Source organism: Pimephales promelas, chromosome 10 (assembly GCF_988280905.1).
Source record: "Pimephales promelas chromosome 10, fPimPro1.hap1.1, whole genome shotgun sequence".
Lineage (NCBI taxonomy): Eukaryota > Metazoa > Chordata > Actinopteri > Cypriniformes > Leuciscidae > Pimephales > Pimephales promelas.
In genome coordinates, this window is record NC_142778.1 from 25851008 (window position 1) to 25872065 (window position 21058).

Consider the following 21058-nt stretch of genomic DNA (forward strand, 5'->3'; position numbering starts at 1 on the left):
TGTACCCCCATGTGAGCTAAATATTGTTGTTTATTTTAGCTATTTATGATGTCCAGACTAACTTCTCAGACTTACCATGTTGTTGAGGCACTGTGAATCAGATATTCAGTTCAGATTATCTGTGGTCATTATTGGACAGTGTGTACTTACTGAGATTTTATTATACATTCTTTTCTGATCTCCATCAGTCAATTTTTTTTTAAAAAAACAATAAAAAGATCACCTCGGCATGACAAGGGACTAAAATCTCTTTCGAACATGGACCATAGACAAAATAATATTTTCACCATGGAAATAAAAAAAATCATCTTTTATAAAAAAGTTTCAGGTAGAACTTAAGGTCAGAGAGTGTTTTGCTGAGTGTGACAAAATCCAAAAGAGAATAGGAGGTTAGCTGCTGTGTCACTGTCATCCAAGTGTCAGTGTGCTGTGGTATTGTAAGGACAAATCCAGACACACATATGCCAATTTAAACCTCATGATTGTAACAAATCAAAACTACTCTTTAGATGCGGTTGTAAAAGTTTAGTGAATTTGTTGTCCTTATGGGGTTAGTCTCCCGGCTGGCCTGGGCACGCCTCGGTCTTCCCCCCGGAAGAGCTGGAGGAAATGTCTAGGGGGAGAGGGAAGTCTGGGCATCTCTGCTGCTGCCCCCGCAACCCGGATAAGTGGAAGAAGAAGATGATGATGATGATAAAATTTTACATTAGGCATCAAGTGCTGATCCAGCACAGTAATTTGAATTTGTCTAGCTGTCAATCATTTTATATCACTATTTCACCAGTTCCTCAGAGAACTTATGCTTTTAGGTTCTGAAAATTGTCCCTAACTAGGAGAGATTGTTTCCTTAAAGCTTTTTAAAATTAGCTATGCTGAAAATGCTTATGCTTCATTGCATTTTATTATTGGCATCGGATTCTTACATCCTCCTGTTCATAACCCAATCAGAACAGGCGTGTGACCCATTTTATTGTCACCAGCTGAGAGTCGTTGCACATATAAAGTTTAGATTGATGACCAATCAATCATAAGCAGTTTTCCCTTATTTAAAAAAAGAAAAAAAGAAAGAAAAATATAGGCTACTTATTGTATTAAACCATAAAAGCACAGCAAGCCCTCTGGAACTATTGATGTCTGGTTAATCTGTCTATTTCCATTAACTGAGTGAATGTGCAATATATGACCCTATATTAAACTGTCCATTATCTTTCAAAAAAGGAAAGTTTAAAATCAGTGAAAAAATCAAAGGAATGCAATGCAAAGCTGTTGAGACTATTACTTTAACATCAATGCTAGCATGTCAGGTTTATGTATAAGCGTCAAAGAAGACACCCCCCCCCCCCCCCCCATAAATCTATTGGTGGTGGACTCCAATGCTCTGCTCACGAGGCTGCAGTTCTATTTGGGAAGTTGGCAGCTCGAGGCAGAGGGGCTTTACTCTCGCGACTCTGGAATTATGAACAGCGCTGGTCCGACCAGCATCTTGTTTTGAACATTATTCCCACTGATCTGAGACCATGGAGTTCGGAACCCGCATTTTCATCGCATTCCTCGTTTGCCAGGTAGGCGCGAGAGGTTTCATTCTCTTATGTTCTGGGAATAATGATTGAGCTGCTACTCAGGTGTTTTTTATTGCATTAATTTATTGTAGTTAAAAATGAGAAATTATTTTGTGAACGCATTGCACGTATTTACAACTCGTTGAGAATTTGGAGTTGCACTGAGATAGCTGAATGCCACGACAAAAAGAATAGAGAGCAGGCTAATGAAACATGTTAATTCTTTATTTCTAATAATCTATCGCGGTAGCGATGTCTCTAATGCATAGAACGTTGACGTCAGACGTTTAGACAAGTCTGTTCGTGTGAATAAGTCCAATGCACTGGGATCAGATGGGTGCATTTCACGAGCAAACTCAGTCTCAGATCGCATCTATATTCCGCTCAGCTCTGAAGTTGAGCGCTCCTTTAGCTCCCTTCATCATCAGGAGACATTCACTCGACGGGCTTACTCACGGAGCCCTTCTCCATTCACAAAATACAGCAAAGTCAGTAGCCTAAATGAGCGAACTAATAAACGATTGAAGACTCGATTATGAGATCAGTAAACTAACAAACCATTAACGAACAAATAAACTAACGTTATTCCGTTTACTTCTGAGAGAACGCAAACCAAATAAACAAGATCAAAGAATGACAAACAAATATAACAAGCGATTAACCACCAAAGTGCCTCTCTTCAAACGAGACAAATAAATAAATAGATAAAATAAACGATTGACTGCATCCCTTTTTATTCGAATAGATAAATAAACAAGATGGCAATCAAAGAAATAAAGCAAGCGATTGACAGTCAAAGAGCCGCTTTATTCACCTCAAACGAGACTAACAAATAAATCAAATGAGTAATTGATCGTGTCTCTCTTTAATCGAAGAGTTAAAATGAAATAATCGAAATTGATAAACGAACTAACACGCGCGCTCACTTCAAACGGTTGGAATCAAATGTTCAGAAACATTTAAGCTGGTTTATAGTTTGTCTAAGATGCTCATTTGCTGGATCAAGCTGGTTGAACATCTGGGATCTGCAACAAAACTACAGCTACAATAGTTTAGAGCAGCTGTCAATTGGGACATTTGTAGCTATGAACCTGCTTGCACCAACTAACCAGCTTAGATCAGGTAGAAACCAGCTACCATCTTTAGTTACCAACTCTCTCCTTTTGGTTCCAGTCGGTCATTTTTACGATTTTCTTTCCTAAATCAAAGCGATTTAGAATCGCTGTTACGATAGGTCACCCGATGCTGTTTATACTATAGGCATTCAATATTGCCTGTCTAGTTCTTTAGCTACATTTGCATTACAGTTGTCAGTGGCATAGCCAGTTGAGGGTGAAGGAGACATTGATATGGCCTCTTGCATTTAAAATGCTGATGGCTCATTTGTAAGCTACTGCTCAACAGTTAATTCCTTGTACGGGATAATGAACAACAGGTGCCCTGGTTGCTCAAACTCTCAGCTCATAGTCCTTAAATGTGACTGCTGTGGCCCTACATAACATGCATTTAATGGATGTGTTAGATAAAAGTAATTATGGATTACTAATTAGTACGTAAGGTAATTTCATACAGCATCTTTTACTGTTGTTTATCGCACAGAAAACTCTAGCCACTGTGCGCAGATTAAAAAAGACACTTTATTCTTGAGAACTTCAAGAAAGCTATCATTGTTCACTTATTATTAATACTTATTGGGCATTAGTCACATTTCAGCTCTTCTTTGATGCTTCACTGTTACTTTTATAGCTGTGAATCTCAATGCTCTGAATCCTCAGGGAGTCTGTAGAGATTATAGCACATTCTTTGTAAGCAAGATGTTGTCTTTGTTTACCTCCCCTATTTGATAAACCACTCTTAATAGATTATAGCTTCATACAATGCTCTTTACTTGTTTGTTCCGCACCCACCATCCACCTGGCCATCGGAGCAATATCCATTTTTTCCCTCTCTGGCTCCGTGTGTGATCAAGTGAGAAGGATCTTATTTATAGTCGCGCAGGTAGGGCGCCAAGTTTCCCTTGCGTATCAGAGCCTGTGAATTTCCCCCTCTATAAATCCCTGTTTCCAAAATGAAACGTTAAGCAGTCGCGAGCCGCTGCAATGATTCAGAATAAGCGTGGGATACCCGTAAGGTGCAGACATTTATCTTTTGCTCTCTCCCCCATTGCTTTTGTGTTTTATTTTATTTACTTATCTATTTACCCAGTTTCCCTCAGAAAATGGGAAAAAGAAAAGAGAAATGGAAGGGAAAATAATGTCCCTTAGTTGCTGTAAGATCCCTAAGTGGCGAGGATTCTTCGGGAAAGAACATGCTGCCCAATATCTCGGGTAATAGATAAGTCAGTGTGGCCATTTAAAGTTCCAAGAGGATGTTGTTCGCTCCAGGATGCACATATTGACTTTCCATCTTTATCCAAAGCTCCTTTCATTGCATTTCGAGGTGCACATTTACATTCTTATAAGTACTTGCTTTCCCTGGGAATCGAACCCATGACCTTGGCGTTGCTGCACTCTTTGAGCTACAGGAAAGCTGAATAAATCTTGAATAGGCCAGACTTAACACTTCTGATTTGCTCTTTGCATCCCTTTTACCCTTGACGACCTTGTGCTGTGACACGGATGGTGCACGTTTGATGACTTCGCTGACACTTATGTGTTACTCCGGTGATTCATCAGTCTTAATGAGAGAAAGAGGCGCTGCTTTAGGCTGGTGTCATTTCTATTTATTGCAAGGGTAACAGGTGCACATTGCTTCAGCCAGGGCATAATGCACAAACAGACACACACAATCACACTTTCCCTTTAGTCGCAAAGCCTAAAGGCAGTCATGCAGAAGGGCTAGCTTCAGCTGTGTCCACTCTGTGTGTCTAGGGTGCTCATCACCAGCTACAGAGTGCAAGTGTGTATATATAGCATCCGTCCTCAGCAAATGGAGGTGAGGTGTAGAAACCCTGTTGCTTGAGATTTTTTCACTCCATACTTGCGATTGCGTTTCCGATTAATTATGAATTCAAAATGCAAAGCACCTTGATTATTTAAGATTTTCCCATTTAGTGTTTAGATCCTTTAGCATTACTCTAAATGCATTAGGTTGCAGTTCCATTGGTGGTGTGATTTCCTCACCAAGGAGGTCAATGAATAAGGTAGGAATGGTCAGGAATGCCGTTACAGCACCTTTGATTCAATAAGATAAACCCTGCTCTCTGTTCCAGCGAAAAACGAAATATTGTCAACTAAAGCTAAAACTAACACCGTGTCCTACACGCGACGCGAAAAAAATTCCAACGACAGCAAGTGTGTCTGTCCACACTAGACGCAACTGTGAGACGCCACACGTCAATCAAAAATCACAGCCATTCAGTACAGCGTGTGGGCGGAGTCTCGCCCACAAACTTTGCATGTCGCCGTCGACAAAAACTTGGAAAAGATGGAAAAGATGCCTTTTGTCGCATGTTGCGGTGTCGCGTGTAGTTAGGATACGGTGACAGTTAAAGAAAATATTTTAATTAAGCTAAACTAAAATAAAAATAATATTTAAAGTATTCAAATTCGAAATGTTGCCTTGATAACTAACTAAAATAAGTTTGTTGAAGTATTAAAAAAAAAACTAAAACTGAAATAAATATAAAGCTAAAAAACCTAATAAAGAAACCATTCAACAGAAATCATTAAAACTTAACCAAAAATTGAAATGAAATCTAAATATATAAAAATAAAAGCCTTTTCAAAATATTAATGAATACTATAATACTATTTGAATAATAAATAACACCATGATGCAATGATATAAAAATTCTGGTCAAATATATTAAAATATTTACAGCTTTGTCTAAATAGATAAAAAAAAAAAATAAAAACTAAAATAAAATAATTTTAAATGTTAAAATTGGACATATTAATGTATAGCATGAAAAATATCATATCTTAAATGGATATTTGAGAAAAAAAAGGATAAATGTGTTTTGCTTTGGCTTGGAGTATGGTGTAGTTTCTGCATTCACCTCCAGGGAATAACTGCCAATATTAACTTGAAACTGGTCCTCGCAATGACCTTAGGTGACCTTGTACTGAAGCACAGAGAAAACCTGGGAGGTCTGGTTTCTATTTAACCTTGCCGAGGGACTGTGCTTTGACTCGTACTTTCATCTTTGAAATGTGCCATTAGGAGGAAGCTTGTGTTACCACAGTGAGAAATCTTGATTAATTTACACACCAGCTATTGAGCACAATACGCTAAATGAAGGTCTGGTAATGATGGAGATAATGAGAGCACCCAGTCATTAGCACTACAGTGGATCTGAATGGATCGCTCCCTGTGTCGACCCTCCTTTATACTTGCTACCAAGGTCATTACTTTAGCTGCATAGGTTAGGTTTGATTTTTGTCTTAATTGCGCAACTCCTTCATGGCAGATTTGTTGTTTGTGCATGTGGGTTACAGCTGATGTTGAAGAATGGGTGATTACAGAACGCTCCTGGTGCGGTTGTTGCACTTGTCTACGGTCTCAAAGGTCAAGACCCACTGACCTACAGCATCTCTCTTGGCTCCCAGAGTGGGAGCACAGCGGCCCAATTTTGTGTGTTTGGCTTCTATGTAGCCAGTACGTTGTGGAGTAGGCGCTAAGTCAAAAGGCTTGGGTAATGGGAAAAAAGATATCAAAGCAGAATGATTTTTTTCAGAGACAGGTCAATAATTATTTGTTTGTAGAGACTTTTTAGACTATAAATTCACTAACTACTTAGGCTGTAAATGCTTTGAAGATATTCATAAATACGCAGCTAAATACACACTGTGGTAAGCAGGACAAGGCCGAGGAACCAATTTCTTAATCTCTTTCTACATATCATTGTGGTTTACACTTAAAAGACTTTACTTTTCCTCTACCTTTTTCTTTTTTTCCCTTTCCTTTCCTTTCCTTTCCAAATTTACCACCTCTGGCCATTTTGTAGCACTTCAAACTGTTTTTGCATCTCCACAATCAAATATTATTACAGTTACATGTCACTTGCCAGGTTTGACATCAGATGTCCATCAAATGTCATTGGTTCTTGTGCACCTCATGATCAAATGTCATCTTTCGTTGCCATTTGTCCTTTGATACAGTAGCTATGACGGAGGGTGACTTTTTTGTAACCATCGATTACAATTGTAATTTAATGCATGTACATTCTTAGAAGAAAAGGTTTTATTTAGAACCTTAAAAGGTTCTATCAGCGCTACGTATTTGGAACACCTAAAAGGTTCTATACAGAAGCCTTTTTAAGGGTTCAATAATAATCTTTCGTAAACCAGGAAAAAGGTTCTATATGGAACCTTTTGGGTTCATTCATTATCATTTGTTTTGTTCTTTCCGGAATTCATATTTTATATTATAAACAAATATCAAGACCGTAAAATGTATTTATGAATGCATATTAATGATCTCAAAATTCAATATATGGGGGTTAGAAAATGTATACATAATTTTTTGTACTTAATCAACATCACACGTAGTTTCTCCTCCAGCATGTCAGCATGATTAAAATATGATATTAAGTTACTACAACAGTTTAATAAACATTTATTAATTACAACTACAAAATGTTGCAGATGTAATATATGTAATAATGTACTTTCTTGTCATTATAGAACCTTTTTAGCATAAAAGGTTCTTTGGAGTTGAGTAAAGAACCCTGTGCTTCTTAATATAGAACTCCAATAAACCCTTTTTTCTAAGAGTGTAGTTTGGTTTATTTTATTGTTGATTTAGGCACTGTTGCTAATTATTGTATATGATTTGGGGGCTTGAGCACACCTTTCCCTGTTTACTTGAATTTTATGGTATAACATGTCCAGGATAAGTTTCACTTTTTGTGTTTTGTGTCAAACGAATGAAAGCAATTTATTAGTAACTGCATGTGGATGAGTAAATGATAAAATAAATTTTAAAAGAATTTTTGGCTGAACTATCCTTTTTTGAGATTTAAGCAAAGGTGAAGATGAAAGACAGTATATCCCAGAGCTGCTCGCTCATTTCAACCAAGACCGTATCAGCAATTCCAACTCATTATATGAATGTAACTGATTTGAAGACAGTGACAGTCGGGGGAAAAAAAAGGCTTATTTGTGTTCTAGTTTGCTCCATTATTTAGAGGAAGAGTTGCATTAGAATCCCCACATTGTCAGTCCTCTCATTTCACCAGGTTCTATCCATCCCAGTGCCATTCTTTTCCTCTTTCTCAGTCTATATTCTCTCTGTTTGCATAGATCATCCCACCATCAGACAGATAATTGTGAGGAGAGCCTCAAAAGCCTGGATCTTCTAATCCACTTTTCAAACAGCGTGTGGCACGCCAGACGTCTCTGGATTGCCTCTTCCTTCATAGAGAAGTGGAAATTTTATATAATATTCCTGTATTTGCATATAGATTCATAGACAATTACTGCTGGAAACCTTTCTTTAAAACTATCTAAAACCACCCAGACGGCCTAGTCTGCATTAGCCAATCCAAATATAATTGCAGTGCCTTGCGCCGTACAGTAAACACGGACGATGATCTGTGACACTGGATCTAACTAGTTGGAAGAAGTAATTAATCGAATGGTATCCATGTGGCGTTTTGTCTAACTTTGTGTGTTTGTTGTGCATGGTGACCTGTGGAGCCGGAGGCAAAATGAGGATTGAGGACAGAGACATGCACACGTACACAGATTTCACAGCGAGAACAGCCGAATGTCACGGTAAACATGATACATGTTTATTTCTAGATGCTTATGCTGCACAATTTCAGGTGTATTAAAGGGGAACCAGAGAATACTAATGGTAGGAATAATGGCAGTGTTACAGAGGTGTTCTCCAGTGTGTGTGCACATTTTTTTGAGAGGGATGCATGTTGTTGGGTATGATTGATGACAGGAACAGAGATAAATGAAAGACAGAGATGTGATTTGTGATAAGCAGACAGGATGTGCCCTGCAGTCCTGACCACCGCTGTTCTGATCTTTCTGTCTTTCATATTTCATGCACATAATCATAAATGTGGATCTCATAGTCAAGTAAAAATCTGAATTTTTTGGTTGAAAATATGAAACATCATGAAAATTAATCCTTAGAAGTCATGGATATTTCCATAGTAAATGTTTTTTTTTTTCTAGTTATTCTCTGCTCTGAAAAAATCAGGACCTTTTTCGTCTACAGTACGTAACTAAGTTGTTATTTTTGGTTTGGATATTTTGTTTTCCAGTGTTTCGTTAGCTGGTTGCTGTTGTGCTCGCTTGAACTGTAAAACCCTTTTAGAAAGTGTGTCCTCAAATTCAGCAACTTTAAAGTACCACCACTCTGGCCATTTGTTCCACTTTGCAATGTTTTTGCACCCATTGCAAGTCCATTAACTTGTCAAGTTAAAAAAGAATCTAACTTTTAAAATCATGAGAGACCCCTTCTCTTTCCAATCCATTCGATTTTAATCCATCTAGCTAAACGTTTCTAAAGTAAAACTGAAATTAGGTTCAGGTGAGCCCAAAGCCAGTGTAATTATTCAGTTTTTCTTTAAGAACAATTAATCAACTACTCATTCAGGCACTGACTAGTCGTTAGGCCGAGTGAGTTGCCAATTCTGAAAATATGCCATTTTACACATCCCCATAAACTCTTAAAATTCTATTTAATGAAAGTCATCCCCATCTAACACGATAGATTGCTTTTCCTCCCCACATAATCTAATTGGACGGCAATATTGAGCGCTTTGATCTGCTTCATCTTGGCAAGTTGCTGTTTTTTTTTGCATTGATTACAGAAGATCAAATCAGCCAACTAAACCCTACCTGGACTGTAATCCTTTATTTTCCTCTTTTGCATTGATCTCTTCCCTATGGCCTGCAGGAGAGCCTGAACCTCATCTGGGCTGTGACTAACACATTTCCTCCCTCCTCTGAGCCATGTCTCAGACAGTACTTGGGAATAACTGGCAGAGATGTGAAGCGACTTCAGGTTCCACGGGATCTCTATCTCCCTCTCTTTTTCTAAGTGTTGCTCACTCTGTTTCCTTTTTAATTTGCCATGATTCACAGCAGATCGCCCCAGCTAGGTGCCACATCTGAGAAAGATGTGGCATATCAATCTCTGCCTTGAAATCTCCCCTCCGAAACCCCACTTTCAACAGCCGCAGTTCTCACTCCCGCCTCATAGATGGCGATATAGTGCCAGCAATTCTGAAGGGACACTGCCTGCTACACAAAAAACAACGACAGGTGAGCATGAGCACCTCTGAGTGAGTTTATTTGCCTAAGTTCTAAAGTTGATTAAACAACGTACTTGTTTAGAAGAAGATCGACAAGTGTTCAGTGCTGCTGACTTGATGACCTTTGTTAGAGTTAATGTAAGAAAGACCTTAGGGTTTATTCTATTTGATGGAGCTGTTGAGTCAGAAGAATGTGCTTTTTTCAAGGCTGGCTCTTCTTCTGAAGGCTAAAGTTCGAGTTCCTCATTGTGAATGCAATCAATGCCACCTTCTTGAGTTCTTTTTTCTTCATGGTGGAACGGAAAAATGTGTGTGCGAATACAACGACTTACTAGAGCAAATGTAGTTGCCTCTTTAGCGGTATTCATTCAGTATTGCAAGTCAAGTGTACTGTATTTAGACCCACATATTGAAATAATTCTTCTTCACGCCTCTTAAAGTCCCCCTCTACTGTAGTCTATTATTGTAGCCCTTTAAAATGTATCTTTGATGTTATGATCAAAATTATACATTTAAACGTTTTTTGTTTGAAAAAAAAATCTGGAATGTAGGTTTCCATCTTTGCCTCATTAGTATATGCGGTTTTATGAATGCAAATTAGCCCCACCTCCACTCTCTCACACCAGCTCAGAGATCCACGCGTTGACGATCACGCGTTTACGTGGTTAAATGGTAGTTTGTGATGTCAGAAACACCAGCGATTTTCAAACCGCGTTTTAAGGAGTAAATACTCAGCGATGGTGTTGAGTTATGAATTTGTACATGGGTTGTCTTAAAGGTGCTCTAAGCGATGTCGAGTGACGTAAATTCTTGTTGACGTTTAGAGTATTTTCAAACAAAATGGAGGCTAGATAGACCCTCCCTCCTCCTCATCCGTGCACTGACCCCCCCAAACCCCACCCCCAGGGCCTTTTTGTCAGTTATTGGCTGGAACAGTTTGTTGTGTTTCGTGGACGGGTTGCCGCAGTTTGTCTTTGTTGCCATTTTTGAAGCCTGGGTTGTCTATGCACGTTTTAGGGGACAGGCAGCTAGCGGATAGTGAGGAGATGTTTGGTGTACGTATGTGACAAAAAAAAACAAAAAAGTTTTGGCCTAAAAAACATGTGACATCACTTAGAGCACATTTAAAGCATGTTAAAACACCATAAACAACATTAAAAGCTTGATTTTCACCACAGGGGGACTTTAAAAAAACAACAACTTCATCTTACATGTAGCTTACTGTACAATCACATGTTGAAAACAAAGCCATAACTACTACCATTGAGGTGGACCAATTTTTTATTTAAATAAAGTAAATGAAGGATTTACAGCGATATAAAGAAAAAGAACATTTAAACTTATTGTAAACTTGTACGCCTAATATGCTGAAAACGGCTCCACCAAAGCTTTTTTTCCACTCGCCTGGCATATGTTTTCAATTGTTTTCAATGGGAGCGCCGCGAGCGATTTTTAAACATTGCGCTCATCACTGTCACTTTTTACCCAGCCATCCAATCACAGTGGAGGAGGGGCGGGACTAATACCACACCGACCAACTGTCACAACATTCTTTCTGTACAACGACATCAACCAGCAGAGCTAACCGAACAAAATGGATGAAAACTTATTTTTTTAGTATGAAACAAATTATCTGCGAAATCAGTTACAAGTAAACTGTGCTGCGGATATTCTGTATCATAGCAACGAAACGTCTCAACGGAAAAAAAGCTGCGCTGACAAAACGCTCTCAAGCGCCCAAAGCACGGCGTCTTCAGCAGTTTTCAGCTGGCTATAAAAGCTTTGGTGGACACACGGCCTATATGTTACGTGTAAATTATAGCCTATATTTTCTAAAATGCATCATTGGATATTTCTGTCTGTCGTTTTACACTTTTATCATATTTTACCTTGAACTCTTCCACCGTTAAAACTGAAGTGTTGCGCTGGCATTCATGTTTGGTTACTGTAAACAATAAAGCCTGACTTCTTCGATTTGATTGGCTACCTCAATCCTTTTGACTTTGATAAGCCTAAAAATGTATCTATCCTACAATTTGGTTATGACCCTGGTTGTATAGCAATTGCATTCCATGCAAATACATGTTGAGTTTATCAATGAATACATTAGCAGCAAAAAGGAAATGTTTCAGGGACATAATTGGAGGGAATGAAACACCCTACATTGCTAAGCTCCTCTCTCAAAGACCCAACCGCCTTTGAAGCATAAGAAAAGAAGACAAATCCTCTATCCCGAGAAACCTTTTCGGCTCCACTATAAAAACTGGCATGATGCTGATGTGGCATGGAGCGATTGTTGATTAGCGTATCAGAAATCTTAGTGTTTAAGCGGCTTTTGCGGAACTATTTTTGGGAAAGGCTTCTCTTGTTGTGGATGGTTGAAAGGGACATTGTTTTGAATGTGTATTTCTGGGTGTCAGGCGAATTGGCCCTCATCCTCTTAACCTGTCACCCATGCACACGCAGCATGGTGCGGTTCTCTCCTACTTCTTCTTTCTCTTTGCATCTGTCTCTTCCTGACTTCAGTCGAGTCACAGAAAGTACGTCCCCAGAGGCACAGATTAGTTTCTGGGAAGGCTTTATAATCAGAAGTTTTGAATAGGTTGACAGCGCTGTAAAGACCTCATTAGACCTTGAAATAAAGTAGAATGGATGTACTTTACTAAAAGTATTAAAGGACTCTGCATACTTCAGAAACTTTTTTTCCCGACGGGTAAACAAGTGACAAGAACAAAGAATCCTTTGTATTCTCTTGATGAATCAGACATCACTTCTGAAGTGCGAATTAGTATTGTCTGTACTTCACACTGATCTAGCGCAGAAAGCAAATGTTCCAATTAAAAGGAAGCTTTATATTGTTATTTTTATTGTGAAATATATACACAAACTTTTCAAAGCTGGGTTAACGTGATTTGTTTCAAGTTTGGACTTGGATTGGATGTCAAATTTTTTATGTTACATGTAATTCCTAGTGCATTTTGATTTTAGCTAATAAAATATTATATAATATTGATGTGCTTAAATTTAAATGTACATATAATTGGACTAATGATCAATTTAAGTCGAATTTACCAGGAACCTGTACTACTGATTTTTAATGGCCCATAGATTGAGATTCATTGACTCTAAACAAATCGTTGTTGCAGGTCGGACACCATTCACCGGGCATGTCTACCCTATGACGCATACCTACAATTGTATACCTTTCAAAATTTGAAGTATTGTTTTCATACTGTAAAACACACTGAGGCGTAGTGCATTGTCTTGTCTTTTTTTTTAAGCAAAGGTGTGCCGTAATGATTAATAAATGCACGAACAATTATCTGTGAACTTGATAAATGTTGCAGATAGGTTTTGCACGTAAACACATGCCTTTTAACGTTTGTGTGCAAAATCTAGAATTAAATGAATTTGCAGCAATTTGTACAAATAGAGAGTCTAGGCCTACTATACGTGTTGTAGCCATTGAATACTTAAGCATTTAGTTTCATATTTGTTAAAATATAATGTTATTTTTTTTTTCCATGTTGATTATGAAAAGTGAACAGCATGAGTAAGATGGATGATGCACAATATCAGAAGACATTGAGTGGGTCAGACATGATTTTGACCACTTCATTAAGTTTTGTTTTGAAAAAAAAAAAAGACAATGGTTTGTTTACTTTGTAACTCGTTACACACAACACTGGCCGTGTATGACTCTCTATGCACTCAAAGATTGCAGTTTTATGTTGAACAAGGTGAGGGGCTAAACATGCTTAAGTAAATCTGAAATGTAATTTCTGGAACTGGGAACTGGGAAAACATTTGTGCTCCATTTGAGATGCCACTACTCTTCTAAAATTCCTACACTAGATAAAGTAGCCGACATAGTATATCATGTAGTATACAGAGTATAACTTATGAAAGCAGTATGAGCCATATTGTGACGTGGGAAAAAAAAAATCTTTCAATCACTGTTGTTCTGACTGTTGATTGGGTTTTTGGATTCTCAAATAGACAGGACTTTGCATCAAATGGACAAAAGTGTTTGATGATATTTAGTTTAGTGTATGTTCATAATTCTGTTCGTATTGATACACTGTAAAAATGATTAAGTTCAGTTTTTCCTTCAAAATTTCACATTTAATTCAATGTTACTTGCAGTTTCTTTGTAATTATTTGTGAAATTTACTAGAAATTTCTGAGCAAAAATTGTTTTGTAAATTTGAAGAGTTCAGATGCAAAAGCCTCTAAATGCCATTTGAAATTTTGTTCTTTAATGATGATTTTTATCAAACTTGTATATTTAAGTTCAGTAATTTCACTTAAATAACAATTAATAGGTAATTATCATTGCCATTTAAGTGAAATTACTGAACTTAAATATACAAGTTTGATAAAAATCATCATTAAAGAAGAAAATTTCAAATGGCATTTAGAGGCTTTTGCATCTGAACTCTTCATTTGTAGATCATTAGAGTACCATTCTTTGCTTCGTATATATTATCAGATATTTACGTATTTGTATTTCATCAGTTAGTTTTAGAAAATTTTCGAGTGATTATTGCACACACACATACACACCATTCCTAAAAACACACATTAAATGCATACGTTTACAGTGTAGAATATTTGTTTTTGTGATTCCCGTTAAACCCAGAGGCACGTGTAATTATCTGGTTTGAGGAAGCCCATCTGCAAAGTTTGGATTGTGTAGGTGGGTTTCCAGAAAATATGTATTGCTTTAGATTTGGTTTTCATTAGAATTTCATGTCCTGGCTGTCGTATCCGGCACGCTTTGCTGGGCGCAATTTTACGCTCCTTTGGACCCACATGGACAGGCTGATCCCCACCTCTCATTTTGCCAGCTATCATTCTGTCCAAGCGTCACACAAGCTAGACTGTTAGCAGCATCTTTCCATCTTGCCACAGCGATACAGATGGCACATGTCAGGGCCTCTGTCAACTTTTAAGACTCACAAAATACACAAACCATCAATCTATGCAAGCATCCAAGATTGTTTATTCTTCTGCGCTTCGACTGAATCAATGGGAGATAATTTGGCGTGTCATGGCGCTAATAGAAGACGAGACGGACAGCGCTGCGCGGCAGGGAACAACATATCATCCTCACCCAATCCTCATTGAAATGCCACAGGGTCCTGTTTGCTTAACAAGGCAAATACGGTCTGATTGTCAGACAGAGTGAAAGTTAACCTTCACAGCACATCTTCAAACAATGAAGTCGGCAACTAATTTATAGGCTCGCACGTACGGATGTGTGAATTCTTTTGCTGCCAGCAATTAAACTTTGCCAGGTTGTCTGCTGTAACTGTAATGCTCACTACATTTTTCCACGTTTGATCGACAGAGCGTACACATCGGCCGTATGCTTCACGAACGCAAGCTTCTGTCATCTCAATTTTGCATTAATCTCTACCAATTAAACCCTGTTTTGCATTCTCTTACATTTCAGAGACCGCACCAATCTGCAGATTTTTCTATTAGTGACAGACATTCCCCTCTGAGCCATCAAACCCCACTGACATCCATTCGCCACATGATAGTGAAGGGAGAAGAACAGACACTCTTTCTAATTCTGAATCTGCTCTCTGAACATTTAGTCCTGTACCCAATGAAGTGTCTGGGGGCGACACAGCTGTTGCACCACCTACCGAATGGCTCTGGCGGCAGGGTGTGTTGGCTGTAGGGCTGATGGGCACGTGGTGATTGTGTCCTGAAGTGCCCAAATAATGACACAGCTGTCGCCGTATGGCTTTTTAAAAAATTGAGATTGTGCCAGTGGCATTTCCAGCCGTCAACATACGCCCTGTTGTTAGTGATCCTCACCTCCCTCTTGAGTTTTACAGGCAGTGCCTGCGTGTGGGAGAACGTGGGCATGTGTTTGCGGCACTTGCATGTGTATTTTTGGTATCACTTAATGAATTTGGATTAAGCCGGGCAACTGCACTTTTATTTGTAATTAGTAAGTAGTAATGAGAGGCATATTGTATGTCAGGGTATTTATTTTGGGGATGTGAGGAGATGACATTTACAAATTAGGCGAAGTGTGTAATTGCTGCACCACTAGTGGCACCAAAATTATCTTTAATATTCATGAGGACCTACTTCAGTCCAATAGAATTTCAGAATGGGCTGGCCTATCTGGTGCGACTCATTCATAGTTATTTCTGCACTGTAAATTTTGGTATTTCAATGCAAAATATGTATTTTTAATAGTTTTAATTTTAGTTGACAATAACAACACTCAGAATGTGCCAGGACTCTTTAATTGGGTTATGTGATAAATCTGTGTTTAGAAAAGCATTTTTCCCAGTTGCTTTGGACTTGGGCTATTGCAGAGGAGACATTTTGGAGCCACTTTAGCCCACATGGCTTAATGCAGCAGAAACAATGGCCATCAAACATGTAAAGGGTGAGAGATTCTCTAGATGTCTCTGGGTGTTATTTTTAGTCTTGTGTGAACTGTGTCTGCTCGCTCCTACTCCATGGCCATTAATCCCTCGCTCCTGTGCCTGACAGAAAGAAGAAAGTAGCTTTATTTTCTTAATGACCTGTTTACTCAGCCGTGTTTATGTGTAGTTGTGAGGTCACATTCCTGTGTGTTGCATTAAATGCCTCCTGCTGGATTCCACTTCGCAATCCCAAGTAACTGAGCCACCGCGTCATTACTCATTTTTGAGGTTTCGCTCTTACCTGATTTTTTTTTTTTTCTGTCCAGACTCCAGAGTTGCTCCTCAATATTTAGAGCTGGTGAAAAATAAAGACATTTAGAACAAAGATGTAGGTAAAAACATAAGTAATACATTTTTTTTTAGAAAGTATTGTGTTGAAATGGCAAATATTTATATTATATTATACATTGCATTGTATGTAATAATTGTTATTTATATTTAATATAGTATATTTTATTATATACTGCACCATAAAATTCCTGGTACGCTAAGGTACTTTAAATAATTCAATGGTATTACATATTACATAGTGTTTTCAAAGTCAAAGAGAGTTGGCCTCCCTTTTGCATTCACTTACTGGATCCTTGGACTGAAAACTTTCCATGAGTTTACGGTTTAAAATGATCTGACCGAAAACAGAGGAGGAGCGGAAACATGACGACTCTTGTTCAGAAACCTGCTTCTTATAAATTAATAAAATTCGACCACGGTTCGCCTCGATATCGGTTCGCCCCCGCCTGGATATATACAAAAAAAGTACTTTGCTATTACTTTGGAGTTTTGTGGAGAAATAAAGGGATAAATAAAGACAGAAAGAAAAAAAGGTAGAGGTTATACAGGGGAGTATTTCTGCAGGTGATGGGCGGAAAGTTGATTGGGAGAAGGTGAATTGTGGCTCTGGAATGGGTCCTCCTGACAGGCACATCTTTCAGCCACAGATTTACTTACCATCTTACCTATGCAGGGCGGAAGACAATCCAGTGGAACCAATGAATATTTATATGGCGGACGATGGGATGTTTGATTAGCGGGGCATGCTGGACTTTCTGTTTGGAACTGTATGGAAGTGAGCTAGAAGGGGAAAGAAATAGCCTGACGGCTCATTCATTTTTTGGAATTTGGAGAAAGGTCATTTATACATGCTGCCTGGAGGCGAGCATACAACTGACAGCGATGAAATAAATCTATGTGCAGCTCTTTACCTGTGCACAAAAAGCACCAATTGGGGATATTTTGACTTCTGACTGGAACCTTGTCATACAAAAATTGCTTAAGTTGAAGAATAATGGGTGTGGTGTCAAAAAAAAACAAACATAACCGTCCACTTTTTAGCCCGATTTCCATTTTTCCACCTTGCATTAAGTTACTTTGCTATCTTCTTCATTGTAAGTTAGCAGAGAGATTAGGATAATTCCTGAACATATTTTATAGCACAGGTGTTTCTGGGAAGGCATCCAAAGCCCAAACGAGACACACATCATTATGCCCTTGTCATCATTATGCTAGCCTCCACATTAATTATTTGTATTCACCTTTAGCCATTATTTCCACCCATATTTGACCCATCACGTCTAATGTTGATTACACGTTCAAAGCATTTCGACCACACATAAGTGATGAGGAAATGATGCTGATGCGGTTTCAGATTCCAGAGCTTATTGCTTTTGTTTTCAATGCGAGAACTACATTTAGTCAATAATGCCTTTTCCCTCCAGCTTGCTGTTGATTTTTAGGCTTTTATGGTTGACCAACAAGACAAAGATAAAGGATGGATTTATTTTCAGAGGATATGCTGGGCTGCTAAATCCATCAAAACTGTCCAACATCAGCATTCTTGAAAAACTTTTCTTGTGTTGTTACTGTTATGTGAATTTCTTTGAATTTCAGTTCATTCTATAACCTTTGCACATTCAGATTCAAATTGCAGTTGTGGATCTTGTTTGCTACATCGTTTCAAAATGAATTCGAATTCAGGATTTTTTTTTTTATTTAAAAAGCAATCTGAATTTAATTCCAAATGGTACACAACTCTGCCTATCGATTTTGGACCATTTCTGATCTGTATTCCTCGGCCAAATAGAGTTTTAAAATCTTTCAGACAATGCTAATGATACTTTCAGTTTCAGTTTACACTAAACCTGAACCTGAAGCCTCGAACCGAAACGGTTCAATACGAATACATGAACTGTTACGCCCCTAATATATATTAAAGCGTCTTTGGTGTTTCCATTGTTTCCATGGAAATCGAGGGTAACGTGGGTATGATGTCATTGATAGGCGACACACGGACCTTGTCCTGGTTAAAACTGCTTATTTCTCTTGATTTAAACATTCTTAGAAACATTTGGCATAATGTAAGTACAAATAGCAGCAAAATATAACGTTGTTCTAGTGGTTTTTGTATATTTGAATCCAAAAATTTTGCACATTGTACCTGTAATATAATGGGCTTCTTTTCTTGTGCCATTCTAATCTCACAGGTGACACAGTCACTATACCTAATGCATTTTTAGCAGTCTGTGGAAATTTGATGCTTTGGATAAAATCACATAAGTGATGCATAACTGAAATGGATTAGTTGGTAATCCATGGTGTGTTTTTCTGCAGAGTTTTGGAATGTAAATGCTCTGATTGAGACGGCACCTCTCACTTTGTCATCTTTTTAACACTCTTTTGAAAAGGGAGATTAAGGAACAAAAACCACAGCAGAAAACAATAATGAGAGAGGAACATCAAACAGCAGCTACATTTTTATCGCAACAACAGGAGCACAGGGCTAATAGTCAGCCCCGCCACGGGGAATAACAAATCACACTCGTGTTTGAGTTGGTGTGTGGCTGCATAAAGACTCACTATTTTAGCAGTTCTGGGGCTGTTAGAAGGACCTTCATGCTTTAAAGATGCAGCAGTCTGGGCTGAGAGAGAAAGAGAGGGAGAGATAGAGATGTTCACTTGATGAGTTATTGGATGAAAGGCAAAGATTTGAGTAATTTGAGCTTTGATGCTAAAGTTTATGGAAACTACGTGGAAATATACATTACTGTGGTTGGTAGTACAATATATCAAGACATAGGTTGTTAATATGCAGTTAATTTCTTCAGTGTGATCATAATAATATGAATAATAATTGTATTTATTTATTGGGGTCATATGATGTTTTTAATGTTTTCCTAAAATCAACATCATTATGTGTAATATTAGCATAAAGCCTACCCAAAGGCATATATGCAAACAAAGAAAATAAGGCTTCAGTGAATTGTGGAGATGCTTTGTAGAAGCAAAACTCCTTTGTTTGGCCATCCAAAAAATGGATGAAATTAGGAATCAGTGGTTACGATTAAATTTATAACGCAGTAGTACAATCCAAAATTTAGCTTGTGTACAGCACATTTTATTGAGGACAGCTTCCTGAACCTACGAGTGGAATGGTGGTGGAACACATCTGAATAAATTAGAAATATACGTTTACATTTAGCACACACTTTTATCCAAAGCTACTTAGTTGAGGAATACAACAAGCAATTCATCTTAAGAAGGCATGCAACAAACATGAGAAGTGTCAGTAATACATGTTTCAGTCTTCGTTCAAAATAGTACAAGCTAGAACGGGGAGAGAATAAAAACAGTGAGAGCATAAATTAAGGAATAGTGAAAAGGTTGAGGAGATTTATTTTTCTTTTTTTCTTTTTTTCTTTTTTTTTTAGCAGGATGTAATTAATGGCTTATGGAAGAGATTTGTGAAAATTGTGAGGGATTCGGCTGTCAGGATGGGTTTGGGAAGATCATTTCACCAGCAAAGAACAGTGAACGAAAACGTCCTTGAGAGTGATATTGTGCCTCTCTGCAATGGATCCTTTGACGCGCCGCTCACTTACCGACCGCAGGCATCTGGAGAGGAAGTAGACTCGTAAGAGAGCAGAGGTTGGGGTGCAGGGCCTGTGGCTGTTCTGTAGGCAAGCACCAATGCCTTGAACTTTATGCGAGCCGCAACCGGAAGCCAGTGCAGAAAGATGAACAGAGGTGTGACCTGGGCTTTCTTTAACTCGTTGGATATAAGGATATTGAATCATTTGTAGAGGTTTGATTGCACATGGTGGAAGTCCAGCCAGAAGAGCATTACAATAGTCCAACCTAGAAATGACATGGGCCTGGACGAGAAGCTGTGTTTCATTCTGAAAGTGCCTTGGGTTAGGAAGGGCCTGAGCTTCCTAATGTTGTGCAGTGCAAACCGGCGTGATCTTTTCGTTTTTGCAATCTGATCTTTAAAGGTCAGCATCACATGACCCCTTTAAATTTTAGCATGAACTCCCTAAACGCTCCTGGATTGTTCAGAGATATTATCATAATGTTGGCTAAAAGGTCCAATGTAAGATCCAGTATACTACTGGATCTTACATTGGACCTTTTAGCCATCACTTTAGGTTTTACTAGTAGCTCTCAGTGTATGTTTACTGGGAAAAAGAACTTAAGGGATCCATCAGAGAAATTCCAAAGGGACCCAGTTCAGTGCCCTGTGGCACTCCTTCAAATGGCGGTGTCTGGAAAGCTCTATCCAAGAGAGATCCTGGTGTTTGTGAGCAAGAAGACAGGGGCAGAGAGACAGACGGACTGGGTCTCCAAGGTTTGATGAGACTTCTAGCCACTGGTAAAGAGCAAGGGAATTCCACGGGGAGACTGTTGCCCGCCTATCTCAAAGAAGAGGTCAGGTAAAGGGAATCTTGTGTGTGTACGTGTTGGGGAAAACACAGAGAGAGAGAGAGAGAGTGAGAGAGAGTGTGTTACATAGTTAGGGCAGTGTGAAAGGACGGTCCAAGGGGATTGGT

The 21058-nt window shown here is 38.5% G+C and overlaps 1 protein-coding gene across 1 annotated transcript in view; it reads left to right on the forward strand.

The window, feature by feature from the left end:
- The first annotated feature begins 1373 nt into the window (after positions 1 to 1373).
- cdh13 (cadherin 13, H-cadherin (heart)) overlaps positions 1374 to 21058 on the forward strand; it is a 369140-nt gene continuing 349455 nt past the window's right edge. The window contains exon 1 of the mRNA XM_089116363.1: positions 1374 to 1562. Within this exon, the coding sequence (XP_088972489.1) occupies positions 1518 to 1562 (45 nt within the window). The 5' untranslated portion in view covers positions 1374 to 1517. The remainder of the gene's footprint in view (positions 1563 to 21058) is intronic.